This window comes from Urocampus carinirostris, chromosome 12, assembly GCF_059441175.1.
Source record: "Urocampus carinirostris isolate Australia breed hairy pipefish chromosome 12, RoL_Ucar_1.0, whole genome shotgun sequence".
Lineage (NCBI taxonomy): Eukaryota > Metazoa > Chordata > Actinopteri > Syngnathiformes > Syngnathidae > Urocampus > Urocampus carinirostris.
In genome coordinates, this window is record NC_142360.1 from 12,314,320 (window position 1) to 12,331,931 (window position 17,612).

A 17,612-nucleotide genomic window follows, 5' to 3' on the forward strand; every position below is an offset into this window, starting at 1 on the left:
TTTACACCTTTGAAAATATTTGCAGTAAAAATGATGAGTTTGATACTGAGCACCACATTATATGTCCATCTCAGACAGAAAATGCTGTATATAGAGAATAGTGAAGAAAATAATAAAATATATATAATAAGTTCATTCAAAAGTACTAATCGTGTTTACCTTTTTTTCGGCAGGCCGCTAGCGTTTCTGCTGACACAGACGGCGAGTCGACAGCAGTGTTGTGCGAGCCAGACACACACTTGAAGACTAATGGCAGCAATGAGCAGAGTTCCGTTAGCCTCCAGCTGCTGAACGATCTCACCTCGCCCCCCAAGACCCCATCCAGTGTCAGCCTGGCTGAGTCGGTTCAATCTGCATCTCAGAGTAAGTCCAGTATCAGCACATTTTGGTTCTACTATGTATGTTTTCTCTTTTCTAAAGCACATCGAGTTACATTACAATTAAAGGAAGATTTGTCAATAAACTTGACATGAGTTTTTGTGACATAACAACAACCAAATCATTTTTAGCATGGTTGGTTGTTTTTCGAGCATTACTGCAATAGTAGCTTGACTATATTTGTAGGTCATACTAAGCTTGTGCTCACTCATATATCTAACAGTTAAATACTCAGAAGGGGGATTGCATTCTTGTGAGTTTGTTGTTATCACCTTTTAAAAAAATAATTTAAGTTGTGCCGATTAAAAATTGTGTTTCTTGTTCATATTATTTGGAACACTTTTGTCTTGCGCTTGTTTTTTCAAATCACAAAAACCTTGATTTTGAATAGATATAGCTTTTGTATCCATGAATGGAGAATTTCTTCAGTGTTCAGTTAACCTAAGAAGCGTGTTTTGCAAATGTGGGAAGAAGTTAGATAATTTTTATAATGACTTGGACAACATGTATAAGCATAGCATGCAAACTCAACATAAGTAGCCCTTGATTCAATCAGATTCAAACAGTTAAGCTCGCACAGTAACACAAAATGAGCAAAATTGTATGAACCTAGGCAAGTTGCAGTAAAGATTCTCAGCAAAGATTACGTCCAACCTTCTACAGTATTTTTTTTTCGGTAGAGCTTGGTACCACGCTGTTTTCTTTTGCAGGCTTCGGCAAACTAAGGCCAAGTAGAGTGCAGAGCGTCATCTCAAGTCAAGGAAGTCTGGATTCAGACATGCAGGGTGAGTTTAAAGACCACTCTAAAAAAGGCCCTCATTTGGTCACATTATTATCCACACTGTGCAATTGCATGTTCTGTCTTTTCCAAAGGATATGATGGCGGTAGTAGCGACTCAGAGTGCGAAAGTCCCATCCTGGATGAGCAGGAAAATCAAACCCCTCTGATGCCTGATTTCTGGCTCATTGCTAAGATAGACCAGGACAGAGTTAAGGTCTACTCGCATTGCAGGTTTGACTGGTCTTCGTTAACCTTCAATATTTCTATATCCTAAGCTTGAAAATCATATATTTATCTAAATGTGTGCAGGAATGGGAGTGAGGAAGGGGAGAAGAACATCAAGGATCATCTGGAGAGCAGAGAGGATAAGCCAGAGTTGCCGGAATATTTAAAACTGCACCAAATGATTGTGAGGAAGATTGGAGAGCTTTGTCGCAGAGTCAACCAGGTGACAGCACCATCACTTCTATTAATATTATTTCTACATCCACCCACACCAACACAACATCTTTTGCGATCGATATAATTAAATATACTTAAAAATGTATATGATCATAGGTCTTTTAATTGCTAATTTTATATTATGCATTGTCACGCACCTTAAACCGGCTAACATTTCTGGGTTGTTTGTCTGTTTTAGCACATGCTGCTGCAGGACCTACATGACAGCCATGTATGCAACTCCTTACTCGTGGCGGAAAGTGAGGAAGACATTTGGAAAACTGAATCCGCGTACAGACAGAGATGCAACACATCAGAAGGTCAGTTGGTCCTGCCATCTCTGTGACTTGAAGTTGGATTTGTGTATAGTGAATCTCGCTATGTGTGCGTGAAATGTAGATTACCACGCTGAAGAGAGCTACCAAGCTAGAGATTACCTGGCTGCTACAATGCACTTCATCCCAGGACACTTTGCCTGTGATGTTGTTTGGAGCACCATCATCCACATACACCCGAGACTCAAAATGGGACCCAACATGGGTGTGTCCAGAGGTAGGCATGTTTTATCTGTCATGGTGAGGACTGCAAAATGTATCCAGGATGTGATACATTTTTGTTAAAAGGTGTTTTTTCATTGTGATTTTGTCCAATTGCTACTAAATTACCCGATTCGGTAAGCTAATCTTTACTATAATGAATAAAACACTAAACCAAAGATAACCTGGGTGATGAATATCAATAAACACATCTCAACTGATTTGACAATTCAGCATAGGAGCTTAGAAGCGGCTAAAAACTTTACATTTTGTAGGCATGTCCTATATATAGAACTACACTAAAAATCTATAAAGACATATAGGACATATAAGACATATAGGCGGCATTACCTCAGGAGGTAGATCGCTCATCTTGGGATCAGGAGGTTGCAGGTTCGATTCCCGGCTCCTCCGTGTTATGTGTCGAAGTGTCCTTGGGAAAGACACTGAATCCCTAATGCCCCCAATAAGCAGGTAGGCGCCTTGCATGGCTGACTTCCTTTTGGTGTGTGTGAGTGTGTGTGTGACTGGGTAAGTTTGAAGCGCTTTGGGAGGTCTTCATTGACTTGAAAAGCGCTATATAAATGCAGACCATATACCATTTTTTTACCATTTTCATATATCTAGACACACATATTTGATTTTCCAACTTTTTTTTATTTTTTCAAAATAATTTTAGTGCTGCCGATCTGTGATCCTTACCTTTTTGATTTTGTTTGGAAGCAGCAGATTTTTTCTTGTTTTTGAGGGTCCATTCAAATACAAAGTCATTGAAGGATTTTAGATTTTGTGTGTAGAAATGTCAACGGCGAAAATACACTTTTATTCATCAAAAAAAAAGAAGCCTGATAGACATGTCGAGTATGACTTGACCAGCCAAAAACATGGTCCAAACAAGTATCAATAAAATTCATTACTAAGACACTGCTTTGCATTGGTGCTGGGGTGGCGAACAAGTTTGACACAAATAGCCAAAATTTTTAACTGTGAAAGTCAAAGAGCCACACCAAGCACTGACCTGCCATGACAGACAGACACATCCGAACACATGCAATTGAAAACATTATTTCCTATAACACACTCCTCTCCTTACAATACAGTATTGTTCTTGTGTTGATTTCAAGGAAAGTGTCCACCCTCAATACACACACAAAAAAAAACTAAACATGAAACAAGGTAAAGATATAGAAAATATGATGAGGCAAAGAGCCGCATTCTTATTGGCCAAGAGTTGCATTCGGCTCTAGAGCCACGTGTTCGCCACCCATAAACTAGTGTCTTTATTTATTTTTGTGTATCTTTGTTACTCCAGCTATCCAGGCCTTACGCTCCGTGCTAAACTCCTTCTGCGTAGTGAACAGGAAGAACATGTTTGTCTACCAGGAGCGTACCACAAAATCGGTCTTTTACCTCAGGTTGGTGATCCCTTTTTTAATCCCCTAGTATATGTATTACTTACCTGTTGCCCTTCATAAAACTTATATTTCACTTGCTGCTCTGCTCCATGCAGACTTTACGAGACATCTCATGCAGGCAAATACTCAGATTTAGATGGCGGGCTCCATACCCCTCGTTCTCTCAGCCTGGCTAGAAGCCAGGAGCCGCTTTTTTCTGAAGACCTAATGGTATGTTTAACAAATATATAAATAAAGGGCAATAATGGTTCCTATTCGTAGATGAGGAAACTTAATCGGGAAAAAATATGCAATGGTTCCCATGTAAACCATTCCCAGATATTCCTAATGTATAATGTGTCATGGTTTCATATTGAGGTTCTACAGTCCATTAAAACCATTATTTACTTTTACATGTACCTACTCACATTCCCCAAAACTGATAAAAATGCAAACTGACGTTTCAGGGTTCCAGATCATCTCTAGAGGGTTCACGTCCAGTGGGCCAGGTGGACAAGCACATCCTGTTACTGGTCCATGGCGTAGGGAATGCAGGTACAATATTAGGTGTGATGTTTGGGAGTGCAGTAAAGTGAAAGAAATTCTGCTGATAATAGTCCGTGCTTCAAAGGTCCTGAGATCAAAGATGAGCTTGTGAAGGTGCTGCGTAAACGTCTGGATGAGACCACGCTTGACATTATCACTGTCATGCTCGTCAGGAACTGCAAGCTAACCCCTGCTGACGTGGAGGTCACTTCTTGTTTTTAAATGCCCTTACACAAAGTTAAACAATATGTTGCCGTTTATCTGTGTGGCATTTACAAATATAATGCTTAACTCTAGACGCATTCACTTTCCCCACCCTACTTTAAGAAATAGTTGAAGTCCAATAACTGTTTTTAGCACTAGAAAATAAAAGACAGTTCTGCTGATACATTTTGCCAGCTGTGTGTGTGAAAAAAAAGCTTATTTTGCTTCACTTACTGTGTTCAGTTTATCCAGCCGTCAGGCTCTTCCTCCAGCGAGGTCATGACGTTTGGCCTACCTGCTTTCTGTCTGCCTTGGCTTTCGGCTGTATCTCACTACCTCCGTCAGAACCTGCTCATATTCCTGCATGTGCCAAAGTACACAGACAGCAACACGGCGCACCACTTCAAGGTAAGTCTGTCATGTCATTGTTTTAATATAATCAAGTTTGGAGCCAAGTACAGTTTTGTGTTCTTAAATCTCAAATAGGACTTCAATTCTGGGGTCTCATGAGGGAAGATGCTTCTCACAATACACCTGCACAGTGTTTCGTTTGAAGCATTTATTGTCCTAGGTTGTATGGGGGCGGCAGTGGCTCAGGACGTAGAGCCACTGCCGTCTTGGGAGGCGCTGAGATCAGCGAGGGCTAACCTGAACCGTGCTATCAGACTAGCAAAGCGATCGCACAGTCAAAAAATCCAGGACCGTTTCCTCACCACAACCAACACCAGGGATATGTGGAAAGGCATTCAGGCCATCACCAGATACAAGCCAACCACCGCCCCTGTGCAGGACACTAGCATGGACTTTCTGAATGACCTCAACAACTTCTTTGGGAGGTTCGAGGCACAAAATGGCACCCCTGCAGCGAAAGCGGTTCCAAATCAGGACGAAAGAGCGCTCCACCTGGACTCAACTGATGTGAGGAAGACCCTGAGAAGGGTCAACACACGGAAGGCTCCAGGCCCGGACAACATTCCAGGGCGGGTCCTTAGGGAGTGCGCCGATCAGCTGGCTTGTGTACTAACAGACATTTTCAACACCTCGCTAGACCAAGCCACAGTACCATCATGCTTTAAGATTGCCACCATCATCCCAGTGCCAAAGAAACCCCAGATCTTATCATTCAACGATTACCGGCCCGTTGCACTGACTCCCATCATAATGAAGTGCTTTGAGAGACTGGTTAAAGAGCACATCACCTCCAGTCTCCCCTCCTCACTCGACCCCTTTCAGTTTGCCTACCGGACAAACCGCTCCACCCGGGATGCCATCTCCCCTGCGCTTCACCTGAGCCTGACACACCTTGAGGAGAAGAACACCCATGTGCGGATGCTGTTCCTGGACTTCAGTTCAGCATTCAACACCATCATCCCACAACACCTGGTAGACAAAATGAGACTCCTGGGTTTCAACACCCCCCTGCGGAACTGGCTGCTGGACTTCCTCACTGACAGACCCCAGTCAGTGCGGATTGGTCAGAACATCTCCGATGTCATTAACCTCAGCACGGGCTCCCCCCAAGGCTGTGTCCTGAGCCCCTTGCTGTTCACCCTGATGACACACGACTGCGTCCCTAGGTCCGCCACAAACCACATCGTGAAGTTTGCGGACGACACAACAGTGGTGGGCCTCATCAGGGACGACAACGACCTGGCCTACAGAGAGGAGGTGGAGCAGTTGGTGGGCTGGTGCAGGGACAACAGCCTGGTCCTGAATGTTGACAAAACTAAAGAGATCATTGTCGACTTCAGAAAAAAACAGCCCAACCATGCCCCACTTTTCATCAACAACAAGGCTGTGGAGGTTGTCAGCAGCATCAAGTTCCTAGGGGTGCACATCACAAACAAACTCACCTGGTCCGTGAACACTGCATCACTGGTTAAGAGGGCACAGCAGCACCTGTACTTCCTGCGGAGGATGAGGAGAGCCCGCCTGCCCCCACCCTCCCTCATCACATTCTACAGGGGCACCATAGAGAGTATCCTGACCAGCTGTATCTCTGTGTGGTGTGGATCTGAATCTGAATCTGAAATCAAGAGATTGCAGTTCGAATCCCGGCTCCTCCGTGTTACATGTCGAAGTGTCCTTTGGTAAGACACTGAACCCCGAATGCCCCCAATAAGCAGGTTAGCGCCTTACATGGCTGCGTTAAAGTTTATCCTAAACATGATGTCAATTTGGAAGAAGTAAATAAACACATTTATCAACTGATCTCAACTTATGTTCACTGAATTAATTAGAATAATCTGTTATTTTTCAGCACTGCTTTCATTCGACTGGCGATGTGGCGGACAGCGACATCTATCTCTACAACAAACCTGGAGGTCAGGGCACAGGTGGCAAAGGTAGAGCATGTTTCATTTTAATTCAAATGATATTGTTCAATATAGGGCACAAATTATTGCTGGGGATCTAATCTTAACCTCACAAAGAAAACATGTTACTTTGAACAAATTCAGCATTTGTTTACCGGATGTTCCCTAACCTCGTAGGGATTGCCTGCATTACTCTGTCGTTTGTGGATGCCATGGGGCACCCTCTTCAGGCCGATGCCCAAGATTTTGTCAGGCAGACCGACAACTCTTCCACCCCTCTGCAGCCCGAACACTTTCACAGCTTGACTACTGTGCTTAGAATTGAAGCCAATACTGTGAAGGATAGCTCCAACCAAGGTGAGTGAATGTTTTATGCTCTGTAATGAAATCCTTCTTCTTTGGAATGCAGTACATTATGTTATTTATAGTGCAATCTTGTTATTGGGACAATGAAGCGTAACTTTTAATTCAGTTTTTTACCAGAATACTTTTTTTCATGACTTAATTAATCTCTTTATTTTATTGATTTGAAAAATATTTAGAGGTAGCATCAACACCACTGCTGGTGCGCTTCGACGTGTGGGAGCAGGGCAACGTGAGCCCAGCTCAGTTGGCTGACAAGCTGCAGGGGGCACTGCGCCACGCCTTGTGCGATGCTTTGAGTGAGCTGCGGGTGCTGCCGAATGCTCTCTGCCTGCCCTACACCAACGCTAATATACAAGCCTCCCAAAAGGACCTCCCCAAAGGTGACATACAACCGACCACAACGTTTTCTGAGAACAAAACACTAGACTGCATATGGGACAGTATCACAAACATTTTTTAAAGATGACATTTTTTGTCCAATTATCAGGCGTGACGAGTCTGCCCGAGGCCAAGGACTTAAAGGACACTCCTCGTCAGCGTAGCGGCTCCCGGGTTTTTAAAAGCAGCCCATCACCTATCAACCTGGCGCACCCTAGTAACAGCAGCGGCACTGCTGGCATTACAGGAACCAGTACACCAGAGTCCACAACGCCTACTGGAAAAAACATGCGCCGCAGCTTCTGGGATATTCTGGTACATCATTAGCCAGTTTTCATTAGTTGTTCTCCCGTTTACCCCGCTGAGAGAACATTGTTTGATAGGTAGCGCGTATATCCATGTAGGACACACCTACATAATTATTAGAAATCTTTATAACATTTTGTTTCACTTTTTCTCAGCTCAACCTTTTTGGTTGACTGTAACAGACATTTTATTCTTCTAAAATAAGTGACAATGTTTATTGTAATTATATCATTTAAAGTTCACAACAAAATTAACATTCAACTCTGGTACCTTGACTAAAGATAGCAAGATGAAGCCCAATGCCTTTTTTCATGTAATAGACATCACTTGTTGCCCAGTGGTTAGAGTTCGGCACTTTCACCACTGTTCCCTGGACTCGATTCCTGTTACAACCAATGTTTTGCGATAATACGGCAAAACCTCATGTATAACGCACACCCATACTTTGAGTTCCTTTTTAGGTTGAAAAAAGTGTGAGTTATTCCCAAAAGAAATCGGTATCATGTTATTTAAAAGCACAATGTAGCAAAGGAAAACTGTCAAATTCCTTTACTTGCTTTGATTAACATCCTTACCTGCTATAATGTTGTGCCTGCAGAGCAAACCTGACTCTTCAGAATTGGGCACCCCCAAAACCACGGACGACATTGTTCCTGACCGTGGTGAGGAGGGTCGTGTTGCACGGCGTCGGCATAAGACGGACAGTGTCAAGCAGCAGTGGTCACAAGAGAGGCTCAGCGAGCTAGAAGAATCACAAAGGTACACAATGTCGCACACTTAGAACAAGCATGTCAAACTCAAAATGTTAACGCCAAATATTTATTTTGGTTTTTAAGTACTATGCTTTACCATTCAGGCTATATTTGTAGCTTACTCTTCAAATTATAATCACGGTTGATAAGGGATATTTTCTAAGCCCATCACATTTATTTACAAATAATGGAAAGAAATGATTTTCATGTTTGGCATGGAATATGTCAACAATTTGTTTATTTTAAAACAAAAATACATAGATAGATAGAGAGAATGATTAAAAAAATGCAAATGAGTTTTAGCAGTGAAATGGCAGAAACATCAGATCAAACTTCTAGGCTGGGCCTATTTAAGCTTAGAAAAAAAAACTCACAATATTGCCTTTAACATACAGTGGCTTGCAAAACTATTGGACACCCTTGAACTTTGTGACCTTTTGCCACATTTCAGACTTTAAACATCAAGATATAAAACAAATTTCTTGTGAAGCATCAACAATAAGTGGGACACAATCATGAAGTGGAACACACTTTATTGGATATTTTAAACTTTTTTAACAAATAAACGAAAAAGTGGGTGTGCAAAATAATTCAGCTCCATTGAGTTAATACTTTGTAGCGCCACCTTTTGCTGCGATTACGACTGCAAGTCGCTTGAGGTATGTCACGATCAGTTTTGCACATCGAGAAACTGATACTTTTGCCCATTCCTCTTTGTAAAACAGCCTGAGCTTAGTGAGGTTGGATGGAAAGCGTTTATGAACAGCAGTTTTCAGTTCTTTTCACAGATTCTCAATTGGATTGAGGTCTGGACTTTGCCTTGGCCATTCTAACACCTTGATATATTTTTGGGTGAACCATTCCATTGTAGCTTTTGCTTTATGTTTTGGATCATTGTCTTGTTGGAAGACAAATCTCCGTCCCAGTCTCAGGACTTTTGCGGACTCCATCAGGTTTTCTTCCAGAATGGTCCGGTACTTGGCTCCATCCATCTTCCCATCAATTTCAACCATCTCCCCTGTCCCTGCTAAAGAAAAGCAGGCCCAAACTATGATGCTGCCATCACCATGTTAGACTGTGGGGATGGTGTGTTGTGGGTGATGAGCTGTGCTGCTTTTACGCCAAACATAACGTCTTGCATTGTTTCCAAAAAGTTCGATTTTAGTCTCAACTGACCACAGCACCTTCTTCCACATGTTTGGTGTGTCTACCAGGTGGCTTGTGGCAAACTTTAAACGACACTTTTTATGGATATCTTTAAATAAATGGCTTCCTTCTGCCACTCTTCCATAAAGGCCAGATTTGTGCAGTACACAACTGATTGTTGTCCTGTGGACAGATTCTCCCACCTCAGCTGTAGACCTCTACAGTTCATCCAAAGTGATCATGGCCTTGGCCTCATCTCTGATTACTTTTCTCCTCGTATGAGCTGAAAGTTTAGGGGGACGGCCCAATCTTGGTAGATCTGCAGTGGTCTGATACTCCTTCCACTTCAATATTATTGCTTACACATTGCTCCTTGGGATATTTAAAGCTCGGAAAATATTTTTGTTTTCAAATCCAGCTTTATACTTCTCCACAGCAGTATCTTGGACTTGCCTGGTGCGTTCCTCGTTCTTCATGATGCTCTCTGCGCTCTAAACAGACCTCTGAGGCTATCACAGTGCAGGTGCATTTATACAGAGACTTGATTGCACACAGGTGGATTCCATTTATCATCGTTAGTCATTTAGATCAACATTGAATCATTCAGAGATCCTCACTGAACCTCTGGACAGAGTTTGCTGCACTGAAAGTAAAGGGGTTACAGTCAAGCATGGTGTCGGGAATGTCATGGTTAGGGCTGCATTAGTGCAACTGGAGTTAAGGAGTTCAGTTGCAATCCATTTAGGGAAAAATGAACTTAACCATGTACTGGGAAATACTGGAGCAGAGAATGAGCCCCTTCGTCTAGAACCATGGTCACAGGGCTGTGTTCCAGTATGACACTGACCCCTAACACACTTCTAAGATGACCACAGCCTTTCCAAAGATGCTAAAGGTAAAGATGATTGACTGGCAAATAATCCCTCCAGAGCTAAACACAAGAGAACATCTTTTGGGCATCCTCAAGAGGAAGGTGGAGAAGAAAAATGTCTCAAATATTCCCCAGCTTGTCATGGAGGAGTGGAAGAGCATTCCAGTAGCAACCTTTGAGGCACTAGTAAGATTCATGCCCAGGAATATTAAGGTGCCTCTGCAAAAATGGTGGCCACACAAAGTATTGAAATTTCAGGATCATTCACTTTAGGTTGTAATCACTTTAGTTATCGGGGGTTTAGCCACTCGTGGCTATATTGAGGTTTTTGATAGAAAACATGAATTTACACTGGTGTATAAGTTTTACACGGACTACCTTTCATTGTGTCAAAGCGATGTTTCTTCTGTGCTGTTTAATTAAACATTATAATAAAATCTCTGCAGAAATGTGAAGGGAATGACATACTGTATGTACTGGTATGTCAATATTTAATGTGAAAATAAATGTTTTAATGTGAGTATGAACTCAAATAGTTATTTGATCAAATTAACAATTTTTTGTCTCTAAAAAAATCAATCAAATCCACTCATTATGTGTAAATGAATAAACAAGTTAGTGCTGTTAAAGTGTCAACAAGCTTGGCTGCAGCTCCTATTACCCAAAAGATTTTACATGAGTAAAGTAAACTTATCAATTAGAATTGATCAAATAAATTAATCTCATGTTACAAAATCTAGGAGATCTCTTTTGAACTCTTTATGTCCACTTTATTTTTTTCAGAAGACAAGCTTGCCAGCTGGAGGAGGGCAATATGGGGTCCCTTCATCCTATCTACCAGCTCACATGCCAGGCCTGGTTTGCCTTCATGGCCGAGCTGGGTATGCAACTCTTGCCATGAAGTCACTTTTGTAATTCAAAAATTAAGTATGTGAGCTTCCTTTTGCTTTTCACAGGCTGCCCGTCAATTCAGCAGTGCACAGCTAATGTGGCATCCCACTTCTTGCTGCCATCTATCCTGGCTGAGGTGGTCAATCTGGTGGGATCACTGGCTGCCGACACTAGCGTCAAGGTTTTTGTCCAGACCAGGTTTGTGTTTGTCACAAGTTGTTCCACACAGGAGACAATTAAATTGATTGTCAACACAACGGTGACCTACGTGTGAATCCCAACCGACTGGGTGCTAGCTTTTAATTCACTCAAACCGGTTATTCTCTTTAAGAAAAAACACATTGATACCAGCCATCTCTGTTTAAGTAGATTCAAGACAATATAAAAAAACACACACTACTCTGTGTAAGCGGCTGGTTCCGGGCGGATCATTTCTCCACCAAGAACAGGTCCTTTTATTAGAGCATGCTTTGAATTCACCAAACTTTCGATGCAAAATTGTAAGAAATCTTTTGTTTTGGCCCGAAAAATTTGGCTGAACAGCAGGGTGCAATCGAAATTTTGGTGCTTTGATATCCTGCCGACAATGCCAAATATTGGAGAATGCTGATGAAAAAGAGGCAAATGATGCAGTTTGGTCTTGAATGATCTGGCCAGGGAAGAGATGTGTTTAATGGTGGGAGGCTAATATATACAGACGCTGCCCTACTTCGAACAAGATAGGTTCCAGACGATCATTTGTAAGTTGAATTTGTTTGTAAGTTGCTTCAGTGCTATATTTTGTATGTTTAAGGTTTTTATAAGTATGTTTAAGGTTTATATAAGTAACCTGTATTGTTTTGTACAAAAAAAAAATTAAATCATATTCTCTATAAAAATAAATAAAGTTGAGTTTAACTTAAGAAGATGTGCTTCAAGAGGTCACCCTCCGTGGTAAAAAATGGAAAAAGAGATCCGACCATTTTCTCAACCGCATCAAGCTTTCTTATTCCACTTTTATTTCAAAAGAAACGGCTCACCTCTTCTTTACACTTTACACCAACTATACGAGATATTAAACAATAAAAACGTCAACGTTCTTAGCACGCTAGAGATACAGTACCCCTACAGTAATATGTTTACCCACAAACTAGGAAGCAGAAGCTGGATTTCTTTTTTTGGGTGGATGCTCTCACAGCGCCACCACGCGGCGGTAGTGGCAGAAAGAAGAACTACAGTAATGCCCTGTACTCGGAAAAAACGGCACACAGTAAAAAAAAAAATCAAATTTTTTTTCGACATCCTGAAAAAAATGTTCTTATCTACCATAAGCCAAATGCTCGTAATTAGCACAGCGTCTGAACACACTCTCGTTGCGTTACGGTTTCATCTTGAGGAAATTCCAATCTCAGCACATCACCAGATTTCGACAATCAGGGCTTCTTGACCTTTACTGGTTGCACAATCTTTCCACGACCAGTTATATAATAATTCTTAAGAGTTCATAGAGAGTTGACTGTTTTTCTCCATGAAACTGCCCTTAGCAAAAGCCGAAAATGACGCAGGAAAAAAGAAATGAATAAAAGAGTGTCACACTCAAATATAAAGTTAAGTAGCAACATTAAACAAAAAAACTACGGACAGAAGGCAGTGTCGAAGATTACATTTGTTTAGTTTTTAAACTTTCTTATATTATTTTGGGAGCGCCAATAATGACTTAAAGCATGTTTCCAGCTGTCCAGTATCAGGAGACGTCTTTGTTCCCTTGTCTGCACTGCATAACCTGTGGCGCCCTCCGGAGGCATCCCGCAGCTTCATCGTCATCGGGAGGAACTTCCAGCAATGGCATTGTAGTGGAGAGCAAGGTGAACTCAGCCACACATCCTATTATCATTTGGGCTGCCTGTTCATTTCTTTGTGTTCAACACACGCACATCTTAACATGACTCTTTAATGTCTTCTTTGTATCGTGTCTCATGAATTACATCCGTCCTATCTTTCCATCTTGTTTCAACCGCAGACGAAAGTTTAGACGAGGAAAACATGGTGTTGCCTAATAGGTTCATACGTAAGTATGACTTCTTTTACGATACCGATTTTGAAGAGGGCGGCTCCTACATTCCAAAACCTTGACATACATCATAAACATATGGCCCGATTGTTTTTTCTACTTCCATTTCATATCATTTTTATTAACCCCAAGTTCGACTTTTTGTTATGGTCACGTTAGTATCGCTCAAAGATTTTCAGAACATCTGAAAATACCCTAGCGCTATCATTTAGTATTTTTATACAGTTATTTGTTGCTGAATGAAAGCCTCCATTACATTTACATTGGTTGTCCTGACTCTATGCAGCTCACAAGGGTCTCCAGCGCTTTGAAGCCTCGGAGGTCCAACAGCAGCAACAGGGTGATTGTGCCAGTCTTTCGGGCCAGCAGCAGGGATGGGCGTCGACAGCAGCTCCCCGCCAGAGGTTCCTTCTCATTCGCATTTTGGACAAAAAGGTAAAAAGAAAAGACAGTGACCACATCATAACAAAAGTTTTCAACAGACATGCCGCGTTTATAACTTAATGAATGTGTTCCGTCACTGTCCATTGTGCTGCCCTTTCAGATCCATCCCGGTCACTCGGTGGCAGTTGTATACAACAATGATATACATGAGATGGCAAACAAATAATGCTTAACAAAGTTATTATCCTCAAATGTACATACTTGATCATGCCCAAACATTCACATAACCTAATATGTTTACAACCATTACTTTCTGGTGGCACAAAAATCTGGATCGAAGAGATTATCATTCATTTTCCAAACACCTTATCCTTACAAGCTACTTCATCCCATCACAGCTGACATTTGGCAGGGGACAGCATATACTTAGTGCCAGGCAGTCAGTCTCTCTCTCTCTTCTCTCTTTCTCTCTTCTCTCTTCTCTCTCTCACAAACAACCTGCCATGCATATCTTGGGAATGTGGGAGAAAAACAGGAGTGCCTGAAGAAGTGTAATGTATTTAACTGACAGCTTATTTTATTTGGCTTAATGCTGCCCACTGCCAACATTTTTAACATAGCAAGAAGGCCAGTCTTTGCTCGTCTCGCTGCTTGGTCGCAGAGAAGCCTATGTCAGCTTTGACAAATTTTCTCGTCTGAGCTTTCATTTTCGGGAAAAAACTTTTGTTTGTCTCTCCACCCTGTTTCTCTCCGCCTGTCTACTTGTCTGTGTTGAATATTTTTTTCATGGGATCTCTTGGGGGTTCACTCTGCATTGTGTCAATACCTCTGGCTCATACTGAATGCTCTTACTTTGTGTTGTATGCTATATGGAGGCGCCATGTCCGTAGTGAAGTGTAACACGCGAAAGGCACCCAGTTCGAAACTGTGTGGAAACATTTGTTGGCCTAGAGAGGGATGGGCGCCACCAGGCTGGGCTTGCCCAAGACACACCACATGAAGTGGTGCCCCTACGAACCTAGTTGTTAAGGGATCCACCCACCACCCTACACCATGTAAACTAAACACTGCTCCGTCGTGTGGTGAGGGTGCAAGTAAAATAACAGTTCCCCGATGTCAAACGCACTCGCGCCCCACTATTTGGGAACCACTACCTCAACTTGACGCACTGCATGTCATCCATCTGCAGGTGATGCTGTACAGCTACAACTGGTCAGTGGACCTGGGCGCCTCACTCAACCGCGAGCTGGTGCGTTTGGTCAGGTGGCAGAACGCCCGAGCCCACGTGCTGCATTGCCTGCTGAGCCAGAAGATGGGCCTGTTCCATCACCACTGTTTTTCGGACGCGCCACTCCATGACATCCTTTCCAAGCGGGTGAGTTGCTGCAGCTCTTGTCACTGGTTGGACGTCTGCCGGCGCTGCTGCCAGTTGAGGTGGAAGCGACCTGTAAAGGCAGCATCTGCTTAACAGGCCACACCAGGCGGCAGCTCCCGCAGCTCGATGCGTGCAGCTGTTTCTGCCTCAGGGAGTCAAATCTATTCTCAGTCGAAAAGAAAGTCCTAAATGCAGGGGTTGTATCGGTGCTTGAAATTCTTGAAAATGAATTGTAATGTCGTATTTTCAAGGATTGAAATAGTGCTTGAATTTTGGGTGACGTGCTTTAAATGCTTGAAATTGTTGCCATATTTCTCAACAAATCTGCTAAAAAATGACGCCGACGCTGCTCTCTGGTGGCTTCGCTTTGCCATTCCATTTCTTTTTCTTTCGTGAATAACGCCAGCGTATATTAGTTTGTACAGCATTGACCTATAAAACGTCATCTCCCCCTACAGGTTGTGCTAAAGAAGACAGGTCTATGCGACACCTAAACAGGGCACTATTAAATGTGTATTAGTGCAATGATTATGTATCAATGACGGACTTTTGTTATGGGCCATGCCAAAAATTAGGGTAGGGTTTCCCTGTGGTAAATTCTAATGGGAAGAACCTAATGAAAAGATTTGTCTCAAAATAATAATTTAAATCTCAATCTAAAAATCATATGTCGTGATGAATTGGCACTCAAGATTAAAAATCATATTGCCTTAAACAAAGACTTCTATTTAAAAAAAAATATACATTCGGATGGGAGTTTCCACAATTTTTCTTTGTTTGAAGTATGGTAGTCAGCATTTACACAGTATTGGAGGTAAGATTTTAAGCCCAGGCCTGGGTCGGATCTCAAATGTAAATCATTAAGTCCGGGTTCAGACCGGGCCGGGCTTCTCTCTTGCTGACTTTTAAAAAAAAAATTATTCGCCTGTCATAGTTCTTTGTTTCCAATTCTTTACGTGCAATAGATTCCGTCCCCTTCTCGCGCAAGGCACCCCGCGTCTGCGTGCTTGAAGAAGCAACCCATCTCTTCCCGAGTCCTCACAAATAAAATATGAAAATTCGGGTTATCTTTTGTGTGCTCAGTCCCTTAAATTAAATTATTTTGTTTGGCTCGGGCTGGTCCGAGCTTAAGTACCCGCGGGACGGGTTAGGCTGAATTTTTTTAGGCCCGATCTTACCTCTTAATATACAGCTACGGTGAGTGGCTTTTGGCGACAACCAGTGGACATTTTTAAAACTGGAGGTCATTGTTTGACTGGTGCTTCTCAGCATTGTCTTACGGGCTAGTGTGCTTCACATGACATCACAGCTCAGGAAGTCAAAGACAAAACAGAATAATTTGAATATACCAATCGTGTGCAAAAACTATTTTCTCACATTTTGTATGATTTTGAATTTGGGAATCACGCTACACTCTGGATATTAAACGTAGCTACGGACAAATTCGTTTTTTGTTTTCTTGGTCCAATATGGCTTTTTCAACTTTTTGGGTTGCCAACCCCTGTTCTTCACAGATGCATAGAATGGACTCTCAAACTTCTGGCTTCATGACATGTAATTTATTCAGCGTTCCCAATCGTTTCTTGCAGCTAGAACATATGTCATGTTTGGTCTCGCTTGGTGTATCATCATATCGCATAAAAGAACTGACAAGGAAATGAGCCCGCTCTATTGATGAGTCAGCACAAATAGAAATGCTGTGCAGAGATTTGCTTCGGAATGAATCGATTTCATCTTTTACTTTATGCTCGGCTTTCATTGTTTCCTCTTCTGAACGCCTCAGCAAAATATGCAGCCAGTGCTTTTCTAATTAATACGAAATGACAAGCTACTTTTTATATATAGATATTTCAGAAGTCAAACGAAAAACCCAACTGGTCAGGGCTGCTTTGATACATTTGTATTGGAGTAATTCTACCAATGTGAGGTGAAAAAACAGGAAAAAAATGTTATTTGTGTTTTGTAGTACTGAAAAAATATATACATTTTAATAATCTGAAACATGGGGTAACTTACAATAGGCAAGTGTGGTGTTTGGTTTAGTGTAAAATGCATTTTGAGTTGACTACAAAAATATAAATGTCTCCATACGGGATAAGAGCTTAAGTATTCCTGTTTAATTTGAAGATATTTAGTTTTTCTAGTAAAAGAAGAAAACGTTTAAGAAATTAAAACAAAAAAAATTTGCCTAATTTAGAAGACAGATTGTTTTCCTTTAATTATTTCTCATATTAACAGGAAATATATTTCTTAAAATTAGCAAAACTCTTTACCATTTGCTTGATGAGAGCGTTTAGTTAATTTTAAGGCCGATTTTTCTTATTTTATTTGAGAAAGAAATTGAATATCTTTTCAGTTATTTTCTATCACACCCCACCTTGCAAGAAAAAATCCCGTTTTTATTTTTGTCATAAAATTAGTGAAACACCTTTTTGTTAGAACAATCCAGAATAGTGATCAAAGATTAGTGATGATTGACTTTTTTTCTTTCAATGATT

At 41.6% G+C, this 17,612-nt stretch overlaps 1 protein-coding gene across 1 annotated transcript in view; it reads left to right on the forward strand.

Moving 5' to 3' along the window:
• szt2 (SZT2 subunit of KICSTOR complex) overlaps positions 1–17,612 on the forward strand; it is a 79,388-nt gene that overhangs the window by 25,590 nt on the left and 36,186 nt on the right. The window contains exons 38-59 of the mRNA XM_088350409.1: positions 174–363; positions 1,089–1,163; positions 1,252–1,390; positions 1,469–1,607; positions 1,800–1,920; positions 2,000–2,152; positions 3,449–3,551; positions 3,647–3,761; positions 3,998–4,085; positions 4,162–4,280; positions 4,524–4,688; positions 6,541–6,625; positions 6,773–6,952; positions 7,138–7,341; positions 7,449–7,654; positions 8,244–8,404; positions 11,198–11,295; positions 11,371–11,503; positions 13,019–13,149; positions 13,305–13,352; positions 13,642–13,790; positions 14,929–15,114. Of these exons, the coding sequence (XP_088206535.1) occupies positions 174–363; positions 1,089–1,163; positions 1,252–1,390; positions 1,469–1,607; positions 1,800–1,920; positions 2,000–2,152; positions 3,449–3,551; positions 3,647–3,761; positions 3,998–4,085; positions 4,162–4,280; positions 4,524–4,688; positions 6,541–6,625; positions 6,773–6,952; positions 7,138–7,341; positions 7,449–7,654; positions 8,244–8,404; positions 11,198–11,295; positions 11,371–11,503; positions 13,019–13,149; positions 13,305–13,352; positions 13,642–13,790; positions 14,929–15,114 (2,988 nt within the window). The remainder of the gene's footprint in view (positions 1–173; positions 364–1,088; positions 1,164–1,251; positions 1,391–1,468; positions 1,608–1,799; positions 1,921–1,999; positions 2,153–3,448; positions 3,552–3,646; positions 3,762–3,997; positions 4,086–4,161; positions 4,281–4,523; positions 4,689–6,540; positions 6,626–6,772; positions 6,953–7,137; positions 7,342–7,448; positions 7,655–8,243; positions 8,405–11,197; positions 11,296–11,370; positions 11,504–13,018; positions 13,150–13,304; positions 13,353–13,641; positions 13,791–14,928; positions 15,115–17,612) is intronic.